We start from the raw sequence: 18,156 nt of genomic DNA, 5'->3' as shown, positions 1-18,156 counted from the left end.
TCAAATTATAATAAGTATTTGAGAGGATGTGGAGAGTTACCACTTGATATTACAATTCCACTCCTCACTATGTACCAAAGACAAATGAAAACATGTATTCACATCAGCACTATCTGTAACAGCCAAAAAACGGAAAGGACCCAAATGTTCATCAACCAATGAATGGATAAGTAAAATGAAGTATATCTATACAACAGAGTATTATTCAGCCATAAAAGGGAATGAACTACTGACACATTACAACACAGAGGAACCTTGAAAGCAGTCAGACCCAAAAGGCCACACTGTGCGGCGTATTATAGGATACGTCCACAACAGGCAAATCTCTAGATACAAAAGTAGATTCGTGATTGCTTTGGGCTTGGGGAAATGCAGGGACAGGGGTGGGGACTGATAGCTACAGGGTAAGTAGGATTTGGTGGGGAGGGTGGGGGGTGGGGGTGATGAAAATGTTCTAAAAATGATTGTGGCAATGATCACACACACCTGTGAATACACTAAAAACTATGAAATCACATGCTTTAAATGGGTGAATTGTACAGCACATGAATCACATCTCAACAGAGTTGTTACAAATAAAAAGGGAGAGAACACCAAAAACAAAGAGAAGCAGCCCAGACAGGAAGTCACTGAGAACAGCACAAGGGCCAGAACATTCCAGTGGCCAGAAGCAGCCAAGAGAGGGATGGGTTCCCTAGGGCAGAAGCTGACTTAGACACAGGAGAAGTGGCGGTGTCTGCGGAAGACAGAAGCCTCACAGCCTAGAGCAGGGCACCGGGGAAGAGGCACAGACAGGAAGAGACTGTGCGCCTGGCGCCATAGGTTCACTTTGGAAGGCGTGGGGTGGAAGGACTTGGATGAAGCCGGCAGAGAAAGAAGTTTGGAAGTCAGGCAGAGGGAGAGGTCCAACCATCCCGAGGAGACGCTGAAAGTTTGTGAGCAAGGAAACATTACGGCCTGCGTGGGAGGTGGGATGAAAAGCTCGTCTGGTGGCTGCCCTGACTGTGGGGAATGAATGAGAGCACAGAGTTGAAGAAAAGGAGCTTTGAGCTCAAGTTCATGGAATAACTTACATGAGAATAACAAAAAAGGGCAGGAAATTAAGAAAATTATCCTAAGAAGGCAGCAGATCCGTTTGATTGTAGGCAAATACAAAAATCCCACATTGTAGGGCCAGGCACAGTGGCTCACGCCTGTAATCCCAGCACTTTGAGAGGCCAAGGCGGGCGGATCACGAGGTCAGGAGATCGAGACCATCCTGGCTAACACAGTGAAACCCGTCTCTACTAAAAATACAAAAAATTAGCCGGGCGTGGTGGCGGGCGCCTGTAGTCCCAGCTACACGGGAGGCTGAGGCAGGAGAATGATGTGAACCCGGGAGGCGGAGCTTGCAGTGAGCTGAGGTTGCACCACTGCACTCCAGCCCAGGTGACAGACAGTGTGAGGCTCTGTCCCAAAAAAAAAAAAAAAAAAAAGAAAAGAAAAGAAAAAAAATTCCCCCTTTGTAAAAGGGAGAAACCTTCCCTTCCCAAGTTTGCTCATTTGTTCCTTTTTTTGCAGCTGTAGCAACTAAGACCCTGAATGAGTCAGTGTATGGGAGAATGAGGAGAAACATCTAAAGCCCCAAGTTCCCAGTAAGCACTCAGCCACATGCTGAGGGTAGAAACAGGATACCAGGCTGGGTGCAAGGTGACAGCAGTAGAATGTGGAACATCCTTCCCTGTAGGTGGGGACACGGAGCCAGCACTCAAGAGGGAACACTTCAGGGAACTTCCTGAAGCCAGCACTTCAGGGAACACAGGCTGAATGAAAAGATCTGGGCATCCGAATGGTGGCTGAAACTGGCTAAGAGCTCATTTTTAAATTTTCAGGAAACATGTGCTGGTTGTCTTCATGACAGCAGTCTGAAATTGGCCACGGTGGTATATCCACCATAGAAACTGGCCAATGCTACAAACCAGGCCCTTTGAGGGAGGTGAAGGGCAGAGCCAGTTAGAAATTTACCAGCACACGACTAGACAGCACCCCCCATCTCAGGGTGGACCCTGTGGAATGCACCAGGTGCCTGAGGGACTGAAAGCCCCTGCTGGGTGTCCTGAGGGAGGTCAGCACTGAGGAACGAACCTCAGGGATCCTGGGATCTATGCAGGTGAGGACGAGGCAACCATGACACGTGTAATCTACATGACAATGGCAGTCACAGCTGACGATGTCCTAATCCACACCACGGAAAAGGGCTGCGTGACCGGGAAGACCAGGCCCTGCCTCTTGGCCTGGCGCGTTAGTAGCTCAGCGCCTCTGAATCCCAGCACTTTGCGGGGAGGCCCGAGGCAGGGTGTGCACCTGAGGTCAGGGGTTCAAGACCAGCCTGGTCAACATGGTTGAAACCCACATCTCTACTAAAAATACAAAAATTAGCCAGTCGTGGTGGTGGGCGCCTGTAATCCCGCCACTTAGGAGGCTGAGGCAAGGAGATCATTTGACCCCGTGAAGCGTGGGAGGTTGAGTAAGCTGAGATCACGCCATTGCACTCCAGTCTGGGCAATAAGAGTGAAACTCTGTCTCAAAAAACAATAATAATAATAAGACTCTGATAGTGCAGCCCAGGCAAGGAGCAGAGGAAGCACCCTGTCCACAAGCAAACAGACAAGGGTGCCACAGCCATGGCCCACTCTCCCTCTTTATGAGGCACTTACTGTGATGGCAATGCACTAGAAGCAGTGAGCAAGAGCACTGAAAGGGAGTGACACAGTCCCTGAGTTTCTGGAGCTCACATTCAGATGGCAGGTGAGAGACGATACACAGTAAATACACCGTTTCCCATGTCCTCCCTCACCTAAGCCAGGACACCAGCAACTGTAAACCTTACCATTATTTTACACGGCCTGATGAAAGACAAAAACTCTAGTGGAACTAACATTCCTCCTATCATACACAACATCCCCACTTCAGAAATGCTTAAACATATGCTGAAGAACCAACAAGGTGCACTAGTGATTGGTGCTATCTATGAAAGAAGAAATGACTATCATAAAGTGATGGCAGCATGCAGGGCAAGGGCGCAGGGAAGCCGTATGCACCGGGGAAGGCTACTTAGCCATGACATTCCTGTTTAGACGCCTGCCCAGGGATGAGGTGCTCAACCACACGTACATCCTGAAACCTAGTTCCAGCAGAGGGGAGAAGTGCAGTCTCTGAGAAGGACTGAGTCTGGTATGTCCAAGGGCCCCACAGAAGGCCAGCAGGCCAGAGGAGAGTGAATGAAAAGAAGGGACCAGACGATCAGGCCAGAGGGGTAGGCAAAGGCCAGACCGTATGACCCCTAGCCGACCAGGGTAAGGCATTCACATCTGATCCAAGTGCATGAGGTAGACATGGCGGGGGTTCTGCGCAGGTGAGCAGGGGGCTCAGATTTGCCAGGTGCAACCCCAGGGGGCGGGAATGGAACCACACAGCTCGGTTTGTAAGAGGTTAATGAAAACATTGGCAAGATTCTTGTTGGCATTGAGAGATTTGTAATTTTTTTTATGTTGCCACAAAATACAGCAAGTAATATTTTTAATCAACAAATATACATACACACACAGCAGTCATGTGAGAATAAACACCATCTGGGCAGTGCTCCCCGCACCAACAGAACCAGAGGGGAGGACTCCAGAGCCAGACGGGAATGGGTGCTTGGTGCCACGGTCCGCTGGTCACAGTGCCATCAGAGCTGGCCGGGAGGTCCTGTGTGGTCAGTGGACAGAGGGCTAACATAGAGCAGTGGAGGGGAGGAGGAGCTCTGCCCACCCTCCAGCTGCATGTTGCTGCCCCAATTCGTTAGCTTCTCTGAGCTTCGCTGTCCTCACCTAGGAAATGCAGCCTCCCTCAAGGCTGGCCTGGCTGTGGCGCAGCTCAGGAACTCAGTGCTTTGCAGTCAGACCAGCCCAGGTTTGAATCCCAGCTAAGCTGCATACCAGCTGTGTGACCTTGGCCAGGGAACTTCTTAGCTCGAAGTCAGTTTCCTCATCTGTTAGATGGAAAGAATTAATGGCACAGACTTTATGGTGATTTCTAGGACTAAATGAAGCAATCTACAGAAAGCAGTTGGTACAATGCAAACGATATTAGCTATTAAGTGAAAACTGCAGAGTGCTACACAAATATTAATTATAATCCATACCAGGCACATATTGGGTACATAAAAATATATGAGTTGAGCAATAATAACAACAGTTAGCATTTGCCACAGACCATCAGCACTGTTCTAAGTGCTCTCCGTGTAACTTTGCAACCTTGAGTAAGTCTCTTCTCAGCTTGTCCATATTGTACACAAAATTAAATTGCACAGATTCTTTTTAAAGCGCCCTCCAGCTCTGACATCCTGTGGCTCAAACCTGAACCTGCCCTCACCCTGGAGTAACAAGGGGACACCAAGGAGAGGGGCCTCTTCCCTGCTACTACCCTGGCACACTTGGATGGCACCTCCACAAGTCTCTGATGACAAAGTAGAGTCCAAGAAGAGACTCTCTCTCCTTCCCTCTCCAGCCCACAGTCCTTGCCCTACAAGCTCCGTGATGGAGGGTGGGAAGGCGTGCAGAGTGGGGAAGGCCCACAGACAGTCTGAGTCAGATGCAAGGCCAGGCCAGGGAGAGGCCCAAGCCTCAATCTAAGCACCCCCTAGCCACACACACACACATACCCCTCAGCACTTCCACCTTAACAAATGCATTTGGAACCCAGATTTTACTTCCTTCCAAGGAAGAAACCAAAATTTGACCCTAACCGAAATGTTGCTCTCACCCAAAAGCAACTGTGAACTTAGAGGCAAGTTCCCAAAGGACTATAGCTTTCTTTCTTTCTTTTTTTTTTTTTTTTTTTTAGAGATAAGGCCTCCCTATGTTGCCCAGGTGGTCTTGAACTCCTGGGCCCAACGGATCCTTCTGCCTCAGCCTCCTGAGTAGCCAGGACTATAGGTGCATGCCACCATATGGGTTTCTTTATTAAACCATACAGGTCTATGAGTAAGTCACATGGCCACCTCGCGACTAAAAGGTTGTAAGGAGAAAGGTGCCATCTTAAAAACCTCAAGTAGGTATTATCAACAACTGAATGAACAAGGACAGGAGTGAGCAGTGTGCAGCTGACCCAATATAAGGTCATGATATAAGGTCATGAGGATGAGAGTCGTGATTGTAACTGAGTTGTGCCACCTTACTAACGCTACCTACCTACTGATTAACATTCATCCAGCACTCACTGTGCACAGACCATCTCACTAATCCTCACAATGCCACACCCACCTTCTACTTGAGGAAACCAAGGTAGAGAGAGGTTAAAGAACTTGCCCAGCCCATGAAGCTGCAGGACCAAAGCCTGATTGCAGGGAAAGCCACCTGACCCCGGGCCTGTATGCTTAACTGCTGTGCTGCTCTGCTCTGAGGGCAGCCGGCTATCCCTCCAACAGCAAGAGCAAGGGGAGATGCACCTGCTAAGCAGCACTCACTGCCTAGAACAGCCCCTAGAAGGGACAACCACCACAGAAGCTAAAGCGATAAAAAGCAGAGGGGCCAAGATTGCTGCAGAAAGGCCAGGGAACCAACTGACTCCCAGCAGGCTCAGCCTCAAAGGGGACTGCACGCATTTCCCCGACTCCCCTGTCTGGAACCAGCCCCCCATCGACCTCACCCCTGCCAGCACCTCCCCTTACTCTGCTTTGCTTTCTTCGCAGCACTTATGACCACCTGGCACAACAGACCCCAAGCACTTCTTTGTCTTCATTCCAACAGCACAGCGGCTCCATGGGCACAGGGATTCCATGATGCTCCTGCTGTATCTTCAGGGCTTAGCACACTGGAGACACTCCAATGTTTGTGAACCACATGAATTAAATATTTATTAGAGGCCCGGGTCCATAACATGGCACTAGTGCAATGGAGTACATAAAGATATGACATCCATGGACCTTCTACTCAAAGAGCTCACGGTCAAGCAGGGTGGAACAGACAGACACACAGGGAGAGAAGACAAGCCACTGAGCAGTGGATACGAGCAGCCCTGCTAAGGGCCCAGGAGGTTCAACAATGGAACTCTGAGTTCCAGCTAGAAAGGAGAGAAGGGAGATGGCCTGAATAGGGCCTGAAGGGACGACAGCAGAGAAGAGGTGTGAGCAGAAGGTGGCGTTCCAGAGAGAGGCGCGGCATGAGCAAAGGCACGGAAGGGAGGGAGCTCCAAGGAGCATCACGGCTCAGTCTGGCAGGGACATGAAAACATCAGGTGTGAGGAGCTTCTGGAGCTGCTGGAGTGCCACCTGTCGATGGCCTTGGATGGCAAGTCAAGGAAGCTGGACCTGGGAATCAGTGAAGGCTACAAGCAGGGACGTGGTCAGTCTTCTCTTTGCACAGGAAGGTCTGGCAGAGCAGGAGGCAGGACTGAGATGACGAAGGGGCTGGTAGCAGGGGCACTACCACAACAGTGCAAATCAGGAGGAGGAGCACTGAGAAGTATGACAACTGAAGCAGTGACAAGGATGGAATGGATACAAAAGACACCAAGAAAGTAAAACTATTTAGACCATCTGACTGAATGCACAGGTAAGAGGAAAAGGGAATGGACGGAATAGCATGATCTCATTTGTACTTTCAGAAACAGTGCACTTTTCCACGGCCTTGGGAAAATTCTAAAAGGATTCATGAGAAATTGTGACCAGCTGGCATTTAAAAATAAGATGCATTCCACAAGAAGAAAACTCCTAAAGCAACAGGGATGGGGGAAAACTGATAGCAAGGTCCTGAGTCTGGCTCACGGGAAAAAGGCAGGCATCGTTATTGAGCCACATTACTGAGCTCTGTAAGTGTGTCATGTTCCAAGTCCATCCATGCAGCTCTGTTCCACAGGCAAACAGGCTGCACAGGAAGATGCAAGAGGCTACCTCTCTAGAAAGATGTTAGGGAATCCCTGGCATACGAGAGCCTAGGGCAGGCCAGAGTAAGAATGTAATTTCCCCACACTCCAGAGGCGGGCAGCAAAGCTCACGGCTAGAAGAGAAGACCGCAACCCAAGAGTGATAAGGGTGCCTATTTAAGGCTAATGACAAAAACGACCCTGACTTGCTGATCCTAGAGCACACTCCATATGCCAGGCTCCAGGTAAGGGTAGTCTCTGTGCAGCAGCTGCCATTTTACAGATGAAGAAACTAGAGTCAGGGAGGTGAAACGTGGGAAGTGCTAGGGCCAAGACTCAAATCCAAACCCTGGACACTTAACAGGGACCCCTGCACAAGTAAAGGCAATAACATGGAGCTGCTCTGAGGTGACAAGTAACCCTTTTCACAGAAGGGAAGACTGGGAAACAATAGAATGATTTGCAGCTCCCACTTCCCCCACCCACTGCTTTATGGAGTCCCAGGAAGATGGACGGGTGGAGCATCCGTATGCTCACAAAACAGACAACCTACTTTAAAAACTAATTGAATGTCAAGGTGAAAATGAGCATGTTTTAGCCTTAAAATGTTAACTACCTAGGCACATTTGGGAAGGCACAATGGGGAAGCAGTTCAAGCATTATTCTTTACATTGAAAGTTCACACAGTTTACAAAGCGAGGCATCACAGGCAGGAGCGGTGTCATCGTCCTCACTCCAAAGATGAAGACAGTGATGTACAGAGAGTGACTTCCCAAAGTTATACAGTGGGTCAGCAGCCGAGACAGGCCTACGCGGCCATGCTCCACCTACTCAACGCAGTGTTTTCCGAGGGCCTGCCGGGTGCCAGGCACTAGAAAACGAGGAAGAGATAAAATCAGCTCAGACCTACAGCAGGCAGGCAGTGTGGGCTAGGGCAGGCCTAGCACCAGGACAGTGCCAACACGGCCAGTTTCAAAAGGACAGGCTTCCCAGAGGCTCAGCCTGTCAGCTCCTGGAGTCAACACCCCAATTCCCAACACCCCAATCTATGTAGAGGTGTTGCCCAACCCCGTGATCCGAAAAAGATCACCCCCTTGCCTAAGGCTGTTGCCTTGGAGATTTTGTTCCCTAGCTCTTCAGTTTTCTATGAGCTGAAATTAGATGCACCGGCTGCTCACCACAGATGTCAATCCCAGAAAGGCAGAACAAGAAGAGCCCTTGGAGACCTCCTACACCAAGCATGGCACACACAAATGCCCACAGGAGTTGGGGAGGTGGTGGAAACAAATAAAACAGGCCTGATTTTAAAAAATAAAATATATAAAGCACCGTGCAAAGATACCATGGTGTAACTGTGATGAGACTGCACGGCCACATGAAGAGTGTAGCCACCTCGCGACTCCAGGAAAGTGTTGCCATATGAGAATGGCAGACTTTCCATTTGTTCCTCAAAGAAAGCTAAAAATCAATTTTATGTAAAGCCTCCCAACTTTTAAATGGTAGCAATCACTTAAAATTAATTAATATCATTACGTTTCTGGACTCATAGTTTGAGGCAAGAAAAACTGAGCCAGTGGCTTAAAAGTTTATCCAACAAGTATTTTATTGACTTGTGCCAAGCTCTGGCTTAGGTGCTGGGGACAGAGAGATGAAGAAGATGTGGCCCCTGTTCACGGGGCAGTAAGGAAGTAAGTGTGGAATAGATCATTTCAGCCCAGGGCAGTAAGCCCTGGGAGGAGAGCACAGAGTCTGCAGAGGACACCACCGAAGGCTCCTTCTGAAGGCAACACTTGCACTTGGCCAGCCAAAGGAGGGGAGAAGAATCACAGGCACACATGCATGAAGCAGCTTAAGGTCCCGCAGGAGCAAGTGTCCCTGCAGGGAGGCACAGTGAAGGCAGAAAGTGGCCCCCACACATGGAGGACCTCGTGAGCCAGGCTCGGAAACATGCCTTTAACTGCGAGGCAAGGGAGAGACATGACAGGATGCGACACAATCAGCTTCAACTCTGAACAGTCCCTGGGACATGAGAAGTTGGTCACAGGCTGCCTCTGGGAGCAGGACCAACAAAACACAGTAGAAGGGAGATGGGCTTTTCCCTGGGCACCTCCTTTTCAACTGTCTGCATTTAATGACCATCTACAGGAAACCTGTTCAAAAGTAAAATGTACCTTTTTAAAAAAATTAGCCTGGTAGCACCAGAAAGTATAGATTTGTAGGAAGCAAGCTAATAAAGAACAATTTTTCAGCTGGTCAAAGGGAAGATGGTGTAGGCCTGAACTGAGAGTAGAAAGAACAAACAGGAGAGGACAAAACTGAGAAACTGCTGGAAGGTGAAGCTCAAGACTTGTCATGAATGTAGAGAAAGAGAGGAATGTGGATGAAGGACTGGATAGTAGAGCTACTCACAACAGAAGAGACAAGGGTCATCTCTAAGGGGGCAGAGAAGAAATGTGGGTGAGCCCCATTTGGACACAGTCAATTACATGTACTCATGGGACATGCATGGGGTGCTGACAGGGGCATGTGGAAAGCTCTGGGTTGGATATTTAGAATCCAGAAGTCATGGGTACATGAATGAGGATGAAAGAGAATGGCCAGGAACAGGGCGCAGAAGGGATAGCAGGCTCAGAAAAGGTCAGAAGCTCCTACCAGACACAGGAAGGGCAGAGACGGTGGTTGATGCTGGACACCAGTGCCACTGTGGAGAGCAGGAATGACCCCTTCCAATAAAGGGAAAAGGCAGCACTTGAAACCTGGGAGGATCAAGGCTGCCTTCCAGTGCAGCACCTTTACTTTCCAAATGTGGTAACTGGCCCGAGATGAGTCTAGTAAGAGTTACAATGAACAACCACCTTACATTTATATTATTTTATAGATGTATCTTTTACATACAGAGACCTTCAACATTGTACTGTGATATAAGAAAGGAGGAATGTAATGGAATCTCATCATATATGAGGGTCATATGCTGAAGTCAGAAGGTGGAAATAACTTTAACTGTTGTACTATTTAGATTGTATTACTGGTTACACTGTACTACTATTACGATAAAATTTAAAGGACGTTCAACCAAACCCTTGAGAGTGATTCCTTCTGCACCTAAAGTACAGTGTGGTTGTGTAGACAGTCCCCTGCTGTCATTCTCACACACAGTGAGTTTCAGAACCTCCAAGGCAGAAAAATGGAGTGCACCAGAGGGAAATCTACACGCAGGTGTCTGGGCCTGCAACCATCCTGTCTTTAAGATGAGCTTCCACTCCTCAGCAGCTGAGGCGGAAAAGGTAGAGAGACCTAAAGCACTGTGCTTCCCTGAAGAATTTGCTTCACCTTGTTTTCTAATGTGTCAGCACTTGTCAGAAGATGTGATGGATTCAGGAGCATCAAACAGAATAACACATGTGAAAGCAGCTAGCCCAGAAACCGGCACACAGTGTGAACTCAAGAACCATTTGCTGGACTTGAAATCAGAAGTAGATACTTTTCATTGAAAAGTAGCAGAGAAGTTGGCCACCTGTTTTCTGGCTTTCCAGCTGGCAATTCCTGATGTGGGCTCCATCAAACTGCACTCATCTAAACAGCCAGGTGAGCTTTACAGCTGTAAAAGACCAGAGAAGACTTATAATGCAACCCCTTCACAGTGTCTATGCTAAACGGGTGCATGGAGATGCTACATCATATCTCTATCTTGCACATAAGGAGAAAGACTCATCCTTCTGAAGTGTCAGGGTGTAAGTCCAGGTCTGGGATTTTCTGTTTACCATACTGCCTTTAAGCGAGTCAACTAAGATGAATGCTGCAATCAAAAAGCAGACATTCTAGGGTGAACAGGATCCCAAGCACAGAGGTTAACATCCAGCAGGAACAAAAGAAAGAACAGGAAAAGTAATCATGTAAAACATATCATAAGGAACTTCCATGTTCAAGCTGAAACAGTCAAGAAGGCAAGCTCAGAAGCATTTCACTAGGCAACCACGCGACGGAAAACAAAGTCTGCCACATACATCCAGAACAGTGTGTGTTAAAGCCTGGAAGAATGAGATTCTCATGCACAGCTGCCACAGGATCGCCAGCTTGGCTAGAGAAGGACTGCCAATTCATTAATCCAAGCATGTAACCCAACTTGTATATACTAATGAGCAGACACTATCATGAAAATCCAGGATTTGCCCTCTTAGAGCTCATAAGAGAAAAACAGGACATAGGCACACAGAGAAAGCAGTGGCTGTGACTATTAAAAGAAAAAGTTATCAATCTGATAAGGGGCATCCACAAAAACCCTACACCTAACACACATAATGATGGAAGACTGAATGCTTTCTCCCTAAGTTCAGGAACAAGGGGCAAGGACATTCACATTCACAACTTCTATTCAGCATTGTACTGGAGATTCTAGCCAAAGCAAGAGGGCAAGAAAAAGGGCATCCAGACTGGAAAAGAAGTCAGTCTTTATTTGCAAACAACATGATCCTACCTGTAAAAAGGCCTAAGAAATCTACCCAAAACAAAACCCTAACTGAACTAATAAGTAAGTCTAACAAGGTTGCAAGATAGAAGGTCAATATACAGAAACCAACTATAAAAGTAAGAAAATTAAAAGAAAAATAAAAGTAAGAAAACAACTCCATTCACAATAGCATCAAAAATAATAAAATGCTTAGGAATACATTTAAGAAGTACAAGACTTGTACACTGAAAGTACAAAACACTCCTCAGAAAACTTAAGAAAGATCTACTGAATGGAAAGATACTTCATATTCACTAATTAGCAGACTCCATATTGCTAAAATAGCAATTCTCTCAAAAGTAATCTATAGTGTCAACACAAATCCTATCAAAATCCCTGTCAGCTTCTTTGCAGAAGTTGACAAACTTATCCTAAAATGTATTCAGAAATGCAAAGGACACAGAACAGATAAAACAATCTTGAAAAATAACAAAGTTAGAGGCCTTACACATCCCAATTTTGAAAGAAAGCCACAATAATCAGCATGACAGCATGGTATTGGCATAAGGACAGACATAAAGATCAATGGAACAGAACTGAAAGTCCAGAAATAAACCCTTACATTTATGTTCACTGGATTTTCACAAAGGTTCCTGGGTAATTCAATGGGGAAAGAATAATCTTTTCAACAGAGCCTGGAGAAATAAGAGATCTCATGATGCAAACATCAATTTAGATCAGGATTCAGCAAACTCTGGTGCTTGAGCCAAATCCAACCCACCACTTGATTTTGTAAATAAATTTTATTTGGAACACAGTCAAAACCATTCACTTAAACATACTGTCTATGGCTGCTTTCCCCTACAATGGCAGAATTGAGGACAGTCATCCTTTGGTATCCATGTAGGATTGGTGTCAGGACCTCTGTGGATACCAATATCTGAGAATGCTCAAGTCCCTTATATAAAATGGCAGAGTATTTGCATATAACCTACACACACCTACTATGCACAAAGATATCTTATAGCTCAATAATAAAAAGATAAATAATCCAATTAAAAATGGGCAAAAGATCTGAATACACAATTCACCAAAGAAAATATATGGATAGGCACATGAAGAGATGCTCAACATCATTAGTTATTAGGGAAAGGTAAATTCAAACCACGATGAGATACAATTTCACAGCCACTAGAATTGCTCGAATCAAAGATAATAACAAGTGTTGGTGAAGATATGAAGAAACTGGAATCCCATATATTGCTCGTGGAAATATCAAATGGTACAGCTTCTTCAGCAAACAGTTCAGCAGTTTCTTTAAAAAGTAAACCTGACAATTCATAAAATTCATAAACTGAATGACCCAGCAAATCCACTCTCAGGTATCTATCCATGAGAACTAAAAACATTTGTCTGCAAAAAAACTTGTATAATACATAAATGTTCATAGCAGCATTACTCACAATAACCAAGAAGTAGAAAAAATTCAAATGCCCTCAACTGGTGACTGAATAAGCCAAATGCAGTACATACATAAAACAGGATACCATTCAGCAATAAAAAGGATGGACTATGGATATATACTACTACATCAATGAACCAACATCAAAAACACTTGCTCAGTGGAAGAAGCCAGAAATAAATGCTGCATGAATCATTTACACTCAGTCCTCCATATCCATGGATCCAATGGAAAACATTTGAGAAAAAGGAATAAAAGATAATATACCAATAAAAAATAATACAAATCTTTAAAAACACAGTGTAACAACTATTTACATAAAGTTTACACTGGGTATTATAAGTAATCTAGAGATAATTTAAAGTATACAGGAGAATGTGTGTAGTTTATATGCAAATACACCATTTTCCATAAGGGACTTGCGCACCCAAGGATTTTGGTATCCATGGGGGTCCTGGAACCAATGACCCATGGATAAGTCATTGAAAGACCAAGAGGTGACTATCTATGAAATGTCCAGAAAGGTAAATTTATAGAGAAACAGGATTAATGGTTACCTGGGACTGGGAGTGGGGATGGGGAGTGACTACAAACAGGTCAAGGCATCTTTTTAGGTCTTGTAAATGTTCTATAATTGGATTGTGGTGACAGCTGCCCAATTCTGTGTAAATTTACTAAAAAGCATTGAAATGGGTGAATTTTATAATATGTAAAATGCATCTCAATAAAGCTGTTTTTTTTTCAAGAGATGGGGTCTTGCTATGTTGGACTCAAACCACTGGGCTCAGGTGATCCTCCTGCCTCAGCCTCCCATGTAGCTGGGACTACAGGTACATACCACTGCACCTGGCTTAAACCTGTTGTTTTTTGTTTTTAAAGAAAAATCAGTGTCACCAGATAGAACCTTTCCAAAGCTCTGCTCCTGACCAGAGAACTGCAGTGTGGCCTCCAGAACAACATGTTCACAGCCCTGCCTGGCATTTGGGCCCTGAGTCTGGCCTCGCCACCTGCCAATTCCTCAAGCATCTTACCCTCCTTGTGGCTGCCAAGCATGTGGGCTACAGAGTCAGAGACCCTGAGGTTCCAGCTCTGTGACCTTAGGTTACTTCACCTCACTGAACCCGTTTCCCCCCTTCTGAGATGGGGATAATGACCCCTCACAAGGTAAGCATGTGGAATTTCTGGGGTGATGCTCCAAATACACCAGGCACAGTGCTTAGCACAGAGTGAATATGCACACGCTTCACAGGGCTGGCTTAGGCCACAGTCAACATCTCCTCCTGAGAGGCACTGCCTGACCATCCCACCTCAAGTGGGCAGCCCCAATAGCCTTTGCACACTTTTTGTTTCCTCCTTAGCTCTTGCAGCTCTTGGAGTCTTTTGCCTGTGTCTCTTCTTTTCTGGTCCATTCTCCCTACTGGGCTGAGGTCTCTGTGATGACAGAGTCCTCGGCTTTGTCCCTCATTGTCTCAGCAAGGCCAGGCCCAGTGCTGGACAAGTAACATGAAGACAGTGGACATTCACTGAGGTGAGGAATAACTGGCGGCTGCAGGTACAGCGCTCTGGCACACGGCCTCTCTGGCACTGGCACACTGGGGGACTCTCTTGTGTGTCTGACTACATTTTTCCTGATCTTCCCCTCCACCGTGGTCCAGAATCAGCCTCATGGGAGCAATGCATGATGGTAAAGTTGATCAAGCCTGGAGGGGATAATGACTCTGGGAACATGCAAGTGACTGGAACAGGAGTGGGCTCAGTGGTGGGAAAGGGGAAAAGGTTGGTGAACAGTGAGGGGTCTGGATGCTCACAAGCAACCAACGTCAGCTGAATCACCAAAGGCGGCAGCTCATGTGGAGAGAAGAGGGAAGGTGGACACATATGGGATATGACTGCCATGTGTGCCTTCTCTTACTGAAGGATGAGGTTAAATGTACTGGTTGAAACAAAATCTTTACATATTTCATACATTTGCTCTGAAAACTGGAGTTGAATATAACTGCAGCATTTTGCATTCATTAAATTTCTTTTATCTTCCATGGAATTACGGTTTGAACACACTTTGTGAATTTATGCAAATTAAGTATGTAAACTAGCAAGGCCTAGCACTTAATCTTTTTTTTTTTTTTTAACATGGAGTCTCTCTCCGTCACCCAGGCTGGCGCAATCTCGGCTCACTGCACCCCCCGCCTCCTGGGTTCAAGGATCCTCCTGCCTCAGACTCCCAAGTAGCTGGGTGTACAAGTGTGTGCCACCATGCCCAGCTACCTTTCGTATTTTTGGTACAGGCAGGGTTTCACCATGTTGGGCAGACTGGTCTTGAATCCCCAACCTCAGGTGATCAGTTTACTTCAGCCTCCCAAAGTGCTGAGATTATAGGCATGAGCCACCACTACTGGCCACTAATACATAACCTTAAAGGGACTAGTACACTTTCTAGGACCAGGCCTCAGGAATTAAATACAAATGGTCATTAAGAATATTCAACTTGCTCTAAAGAAGCTGGGGCAGATCTTCTTTGGCACCTGCCTCTCATTAAATTAACTCATTTGTTCACTTTGGCAACTGTTTTGTTGATCTGGCAATCTTTTTCACTTACTTACCTAAAGACAAGGTGAATTCCTCAACCCTCAAGTAACTCTGCTAACAGAAAAAGCCCCTACACCAAAACATCCTTTCTTCATTACCATCACCTCCTTTCTTCAGTTTTCCTCTTTCAAACACAAGCAGAAGGAAGGACATGGCTCTCATTACATGGGGCTGTGCACTTTACTGTGCACCTCTGGACAAGTCATTTATTCTCTCTGATTAGTTTGCCCAGCTGGAAAAGAAAGCAGTCAGTCACCAAAGTCCCTTCTAGTTTTAAAACTAAGTGGGGCACTATCATCCCTGTAAGGACAGGTGCGGGTATTGTCACAAAATTTTCAGGCTGCCTTGCATACATCATGGGCAGTGGGGCTGGGAGGGGAGGGAATTAGAGAAGTGAGAAAAAGTTGCTTTTGCACCCAAAAGATCTTAATTAAAGTCCCAGAAGTTACTCAGGTTAACACCTTGGGCAAATTCCTTAACCCCTCTAAGCCCAATTCTCCATCTTTAAATACAGAGAATTTATATGTTGCAGAAGTATTTAAGAGAACTCGAAATAAAATGTACCTGTCTTATATAACACTCAAAAAACATGAGGTTTCCAATCAACTTGGAAGAAGGCACCCCCAAAGGTACTCCCCTGAACCTCTGAAGACTCCAACTTAACTTTCCAACATTCCCTAAAACAGGAGACCAAATCACAAGGGTGAGAGCGCCCAAACAGAGCCAAGCTTATCTTTCTAAATTCCAATTCAGGTTCCTCCCTCTCGGCCTTCCAACATAAGCCATCTCCTCCCGTTTAATCCTTGCCACAAGCGAGGTCAACAAAACTATACAACACCTAGAAAGCACCAAATGTGCCAAGTACTCTGCTAGGCTAAGAAAAGAGGCCTCCTTAACACTTTCACAGACATCATCTTATCCTAGGCAGTACACAGGATACATACACATCTTTTTTTTTTTTAATGTGGCCATTGAGGCTCGAGAGATTTTTACCCAAGGTCACACAGCTAATGAGCACCTGCAAGACCTCCTAAAGTCTGTCTAAGCCACCTCCCTAATTCCTCCTTAACTAATTCACCTGTAACCAGCTCTGTGTATTTCATTTAATCTTGGTCCCCTTTACTGGGTTCATTCATCTCTCCACAGTTACTTACAAAGCACCTGCAGGTGTAGACACAGGTGTAGGAAGAGGCTGAGCACAGCAACATGCCCCGGAATTGGCTTGTTTCAATCCCAGTTCTCCCACTTACTATTTACATGACCTTGGATCAGTTCCTTCACCTCAGTGCCTTAGTTCTCCTTAATCTATAATAATGGGCTAAACAGGGCTGTTGAAAATTAAATCAGTTACTTATACGGGGCTTAGTCCAACGCATGGTCCCTACACTGCAATAAGAGCTGCTTTTATTCTTCTGGGTTCTGGGCACAGTCTTTAATCAGACAGGAACCTTAGCCTCAACAAGCTTACACTCTAGCGGTAAATGCAATAAACAAGCAAACAATTACCAAAAAAAGTGATCATTGTGATGAGTGCTATGAAAATAACAAATGTGTGACGGGTGGTAGGAGGCTACTTCAGACTGAGTGGTCAGGGAAGGATTCTCAGGGGATATCTGAACTACAAGAATTACAAGAAGGAGCGGGATTTAAGGAGAGCTGAAGGAAAGAGAACAGCCGGCGCACAGACCGGGTGCTGAGCCAGCGGCACCCTCCAGGAAAACACGGCGGTCCTGAGGCTGGGGACGACGTGCGGGTGCCACGCGAGGGAAATGCCCCGAGATGCAGTCCCAGAGGTCGGCGGGCACCGGCCAGCTTTGGAACCAGGTAAGGCAATATCCAAGAGCGCTAGGAACCCACTGGAGGGTTTCAGGCAGGGAAGGGGATCGTATATGAGCTACGGTTCTTCCAGCGCCCCGCAGAAGTGCTGTGGAGAACAGACCGGCGGGGAAGAGCTGAGTCCCCAGGCAAAGCCCAGGTGGGAGGCACCGCGTACCCAGAACTGAACGCGCGCACCTGAGGGGACACTGGCTGGGAGGCCGGGCGCAAATTCAAGAAACGTAAAAACTAAGCCGACCGGAGCCAGGACGTGGCCAGGGCGTCCCTCGTGTCCCAGGGGCCTCGCACCTGTCCCATTCTCCACTCCTCCTTCCTTGAAGCCGGTGTCGCGAAGCTACAAGGTTGCCAGCCTCGGGCTCGCGTCTCGGTGCAGCCTCTTCCTGGCCTGAGCCCCAGGAGTCTCCCACGCCCCACGTCCCTCACGCGTGGAAGAAGCATCTGCCCCGCGCTCCGCCCCGCACCTCCCCCGCCCGCCCGCGGCCTCCACGCCCGCCCCGGCCCAGGCGGCGCCGCTCACCCGGACACCCTGCAGCACCCGGACCCGCTCCTCCTCGTCCACTCCGAAGGACACCCTACGGCCCTCGCTGCTCTCCGTGCTCCCCATGGCGAGCTCTGGAGGGCGGGCAGCCACAAGATCCGGACCCGGCTCCAGAGTAACCGAGCCAACAACGCTCTCCAGGACTCGCGCGGCCGCGGCACACGCCAACAAAACCACGTCCTATTGGTCTCTGCCGGAGGCTTCACCAATCGGGTGGCGCTGAGTCGCGGTGCCTTGTGGGGGTTGCAGTCCTTCCGTCTGGCGGGGTGGGGGCGTGGCGGTCTGCGCCTGCTAGAGTGCGTTAGGCTGTGGCCGAAGATGTGTACCGGCGGAGGCCCTGGAGTGGCGGCCTGGGTTCAGGACAGGGTCACGTTCTTGCTTTGGGAGCTCACACTTGAGGGA

The 18,156-nt window shown here is 47.2% G+C and overlaps 1 protein-coding gene across 6 annotated transcripts in view; it reads right to left on the bottom strand.

Moving 5' to 3' along the window:
• The window catches only part of CHCHD6 (coiled-coil-helix-coiled-coil-helix domain containing 6), a 242,208-nt gene extending 224,276 nt beyond the window's left edge, over positions 1-17,932 (bottom strand). For 2 of the 6 annotated variants that reach the window (XM_017869911.1, XM_017869912.1), the window contains exon 1: positions 17,734-17,932. In XM_017869911.1, the coding sequence (XP_017725400.1) occupies positions 17,734-17,820 (87 nt within the window). In that variant the 5' untranslated portion in view covers positions 17,821-17,932. Of the gene's footprint in view, positions 1-17,504; positions 17,626-17,733 lie in introns of those variants that run through there. The other 4 variants (XM_017869913.1, XM_017869914.1, XM_017869909.1 and 1 more) reach the window with 3 other exon arrangements.
• Positions 17,933-18,156: the final 224 nt, after the last annotated feature.

The sequence above is a fragment of the Rhinopithecus bieti genome, unplaced genomic scaffold (genome assembly GCF_001698545.2).
Source record: "Rhinopithecus bieti isolate Rb0 unplaced genomic scaffold, ASM169854v2 scaffold_5333, whole genome shotgun sequence".
NCBI classification, from domain to species: domain Eukaryota; kingdom Metazoa; phylum Chordata; class Mammalia; order Primates; family Cercopithecidae; genus Rhinopithecus; species Rhinopithecus bieti.
This window is presented reverse-complemented; position numbering and strand designations above follow the sequence as displayed.